We start from the raw sequence: 5,038 nt of genomic DNA on the forward strand, positions 1-5,038 counted from the left end.
GTAGAGAGGGGTCCCACTATGTCACTGAGGCTGGTCTCTAACTCCTGGCCACAAGTAACCCTCCCACCTTGGCCCCCCAAAGTGTTGAGATTAAAAGAGTGAGCCACCATGCCCAGTCTCTTTTTCTTATATGCAATATTCATTACAGAGCTAGTTGTGTTTTCCTGCGATCTTCTTGATAACCAAAATGAGAGCAAGTTTAACTTAAAAATGCTGCAGGGTTTATGTAATGCCTATCAATGTTACAATTCTGACCCACTCTCCATATTTATTACTCTCAGTATTCTGTTTTTTTCCTTACCCTATTTTAAATTGTTTTCATTTTCTTGTTTAATTGTATATGCATCTATGTATTTATTTCCTTGAAAGCTACACTTGCATAAGGTAGATTTTTAAAAAATTAATGACCACTGGTTCTGCACTATGCAAAATATGCAATGGTACTGATCTCTATAGCAGTTATCTACAAACTAAAAAAAAGGTATCAATAACTTTAAAAAGCCCCTATAACCTTATAAAAAGCCTCCTTTTAAAATTATTTCATATTAAAAGTAATCAAACTCGCAACAAAGCAAAACAGTCAGAACAAATACTAAACAGACTAGTGCTTCCTTAAAGTTACAGAAAAATATACCAAATCAACATAAAAATTTACATATTCACAAATAACCCATTTTTACTTTTAACAATATGAATTATAGAAATTAAATTTTCCTTTAAAAACATGGAATTACAGAAATTAAATCTTCCTTTAAAACATGTAAATTTTGCTTACTATCACTAAAGACGTAAGATGATCATAGTTTTCAATCATTCAAATTGTAATAAAAATTTAAAGATGGGATAGCAGAAGTAACAGCAAGATTAGTAACAGGTGAAGCGCAGCTTACAAATGGCTGAGAACTAAAAGATATTGTAAGTTCCGTTCGGAACTTAGAATCTACATTTTCCCGAAGAAACAATGCTATCCAGAGTCTTGGATTCTTAAGCTCAAGTATATTACATAATAATCACGTAACTGAGAGAAACCACCTGTATTTCTAGATTTCAGAACCTTATAGATGAACTGACACAAATATCCGTCTTAACTAAAAACAGAAGTAAAAAAAGGTTCTATAAAATGTCAAGCACTATATAAGGTGTTCCCATAATAAGTCCTTAACATAACTGAAATTGATATATCATGCCCTACCCCGACCCTCTTTTCTCTGAAGCTTCAGATTTACCAAGTGCCTGAGATAATGGAAGTTTTATGTCTCCAATAGTTGTGAGTTAAAACGCTTCAACAATTTTCATTTTTTTTTAATGTTGCCTCTGGCCAGGTGCGGTAGCTCATGACTGCAATCCCAGCACTTTTGGAGGGTGAGGCAGGAAGACTGCTTGATCTCCCAAGTTCAAGACCAGCCTGGGAAATATAGTGAGACTTACACTATAAATAAAAACAGACTTACAACAGATAAATAGACTTACAACAGAGAAATAAAATACTGGCCAGGCATGACGGTTCGCATCTACAAAAAATTTAAAAATCAGCACAGTGTGGTGCGCACACCTGTATTCTCAAGCTACTCAGGAGGCTGAGGTGGGAGGACTGCTTAAGCCCGGGAGGCAGAGGCTTCAGTGAGCTGAGATCAGTGCCACTACACTCCAACCTGGGTGAGTGTGAGACCCTGTCTCAAAAACTAAAAAATTTCAAAACGCTCCCTTTGACATTGAGTAGTCTTAACAATGCTAAATAAAACTAAACATACTATACGTAATTTAATATTTGGATAAATTATACTATTCCCTACAGATATTACCTTAAACCAACGTAAAGCCAGGAAATAATAATGGTAACAGTAAGTTAACAATAATTATAAATAAAAATAACAATTATAAATAATTATAATTAGTAATACCTGAACCCTTATACTATGTTCTAGGCACTGTTCCAAGTGCTTGACATGTATTCTTTCTTTCAATTAATCTTAACAATATGATGAACAATCTTGTTCATCTTACAACTCACATATAGATGCGGCTGTATGAAGAAACCACTATCACTATCACCATTTTACAAAAGAAAAAAAAGATAAATAAAATACTGGCCAGGCAAGATGGCTCGCATCTGTAATCCCATCACTTTGGGAGGCTGAGGTGGGAGGATTGCTGAAAGCCAGGAGTTTGAGTCCAGCCTGGTCAGCATAGCAAGAACCCATCTCTACAAGAAAAATTTTTTAAAAAATTAGCCACATATGTGTGTGTGTTGGGGGGATGGGGGTGGGGGAGGGTGTGCACCTGTAGTCCCAGCTACTCAGGAGGCTGAGGCAGGAGGATCGCTTGTGCCCATAAAGTTGTGGCTGTGCTAAGTCATGATTGCTCAACTACACCACAAGCTGAGTGACAGAGCAGGACCCTGTCTCTTAAAAAAAAAAAACAAAACAAAAAAGTGAAACACTTTATTTAAGAACACAGGAGTTTCAATTTTGAAATCAAAACTAAAAAAGCAAAGCAGGCTAAAAATGGTTGAATTATGGTTGAAACTGCTCCCATACCATTAAAAAGAAAAAAGTGATTAAAAAACTGATTGTAAGCAACTTAAAGCATCTAAAAAGCATTAAGAAAATCCCTAAAATTTATAAAAATAATTTATCTTAAGAATCAATAAATATTTTAAAAATTCTACTTGGTTTGGTTTTTGGGTGTTTGCAAGTAATTTCTGAATTTTACTTGGATAGTTAAAGACATTAAAATTTTGGAATAGAATGAAATCAACACTAATATGTTACTACAACCAACATTTAGGTGGGGTCATTTTGAAGTCATTAACATGGAAATTTTTTTTTTTTTTTTTTTGAGACGAAGTCTCACTCTGTTGCCCAGGCTGGAGTGTAGTGGTGCAATCTCAGTTCACTGCAAGCTCCAGCCTCCTGGGTTCACGCCATTCTCCTCTCAGCCTCCTGAGTGGCTGGGACTACAGGCGCCCTCCACCACACCGGGCTAATTTTTTGTATTTTTAGTGGAGATGGGGTTTCACCATGTTGGCCAGGATGGTCTCGATCTCCTGACCTTGTGATCCGCCCGCCTTGGCCTCCCCAAAGTGCTGGGATTACAGACGTGAACCACTGTGCCCGGCCAACATTTAAATGGTTTTTTTTAAAAAATGCTGATATTTGTTTAACATAATAAGAAATTGACTTTTTTTTTTTTGAGACGGAGTTTCACTCTTGTTGCCCAGGCTGGAGTGCGATGGCACAATCTTGGCTCACCGCAACCTCCACCTCCTGGGTTCAAGTGATTCTCCTGCCTCAGCCTCCTGAGTAGCTAGGACTACAGGCATGTGCCACCACACTCAGCTAACTTTTTAGTAGAGACGGGGTTTCTCCACGTTGGTTAGGCTGGTCTTGGAACTCCCAACCTCAGGTGATCCACCCACTGTGGCCTCCCAGAGTGCTGGGATTACAGGTGTGAGCCACCATGCCTGACCAGATATGGACTTTTTTTTGAATAATCTACAACATTAAGAACAAGTTAGAAGAAACAGTTTGAAACAGTCATATCTTAAGGAGAATGTCAATAAATTTACTAAATATATTCAGGACTTTAGCACCTACACTATTATTATTATTATAACAATTATAAAAAACAAATGCAGCAGTAGCTAACATTTATATAGTGTTTACCATATGCCAGGTACTATTATCATTTAACATACAGCATTGTCATGTAACTGTAACAACTGGATAAAGTAGGTGATACTAAGACAAAAAGATGTCAGCCAGGTGCAGTGGCTCACACCTGCAATCCCAGCACTCTGGGAGGGAAGGATGGGCAGAATGGTTGAGCCCAGGAGTATAAGACCTGCCTGGGCAACATAATGAAACTCCACCTCTTCAAAAAAACACAAAAATTAGCTAGGTATGGTGGCACATGCCTGCAGTCCTAGCTGCTGGGGGAGAGGCTGAGGTGAGAGGATCACTTGAGCCTGGGAGGTCCAGGCTGCAGTGAGTCGTGATTGCACCACTCACTCCAGCCTGGGTAAAAGAGTGAGATCCTGTCTCAAAAAAAAGAAACAAACACTCAAAAACAATCACAACAGAAAAAGATGTCAATAGCTAGTAAGTCATGAAACATGACTCCTCTCTAGGCAGCACAGTCTGGTTTCAAAGTTTGTGTTCCTCATTAATAAGCTATATATATTTTTAAAAGTAGACAAAAATTAGTAGACAAAATTTTACGAAGACAATACGGGAAAACACAATTCTGTGCTCTTTATATGTCACCATGATATTTCTCTAAAAGGCAAAATATATGATTCTACACCTCTAGGAATCATAAACTTGTCTAGCAGCAGAAAATGTACAATATCAATTGATATTTAAAATGAGACCGGGTTCCACTGAGCTGGAGTTTAAAATAAAACAGAGACCAGGTAAACAGTTCATATAGTCAATTAAGAAATGGGTAGTAGATATGGGCATTTTCTTTTTCTTTTCTTTTTTTTTTTTTTTTTTACTTCAGTCTTGCTCTGAATATCTTACAGAATGCTTACTACTGTGTAGGAACATTTTTATGAGATTCTGTCATATATCAGATCATATAACATGTAAATATATGAATACTTAATACAAACAAATTTTCAAAGGATTCTTTTAGATTACCTCAAGATCAGACTTTTGCAAATCAAACATTAATTATAACATTCAGCCAAAAATGCAATGGCTTAAATTTGTTACAATGATAAGCCATTTCAAAATCCAAAGAACTAGTCAGGCATGGTGGTGTGTGCCTATAATCTCAGTTACTTAGGAGACTGAGGTGAGAGGATCATTTGAGCCAGAGTTTGCGACCAGTCTCGGCAACATAGCAAGACCCTGTTTCAAACAAAACGAAACGAAAAGCTTGTGCTCCTAACGAAAACTAGCTACATAAGGGTAGATGGATATACCAATATAAACTCATTACTCACCATAAAAATCACATTTAAAAATTCATGTAAAAGACTTTTAGCACTTTCGTAACAAGATAACCTGTTAATTTAAAAATCACTCAACAT

General features: G+C 36.8%; 1 protein-coding gene across 4 annotated transcripts in view; it reads right to left on the reverse strand.

Annotated features, from left to right (window-relative positions):
- Positions 1 to 5,038, reverse strand: part of MARCH7 (membrane-associated ring finger (C3HC4) 7, E3 ubiquitin protein ligase) — a 56,563-nt gene that overhangs the window by 34,092 nt on the left and 17,433 nt on the right. Inside the window, exon 1 of one of the 4 annotated variants that reach the window (XM_011947126.1) lies at positions 776 to 963. The exons of the other annotated variants lie outside the window; for them this stretch is intronic. Within the exon in view, the coding sequence (XP_011802516.1) occupies positions 776 to 814 (39 nt within the window). The 5' untranslated portion in view covers positions 815 to 963. Of the gene's footprint in view, positions 1 to 775; positions 964 to 5,038 lie in introns of those variants that run through there. 4 annotated transcript variants of the gene reach the window in all.

The sequence above is a fragment of the Colobus angolensis genome, unplaced genomic scaffold (genome assembly GCF_000951035.1).
Source record: "Colobus angolensis palliatus isolate OR3802 unplaced genomic scaffold, Cang.pa_1.0 Scaffold259, whole genome shotgun sequence".
Lineage (NCBI taxonomy): Eukaryota > Metazoa > Chordata > Mammalia > Primates > Cercopithecidae > Colobus > Colobus angolensis.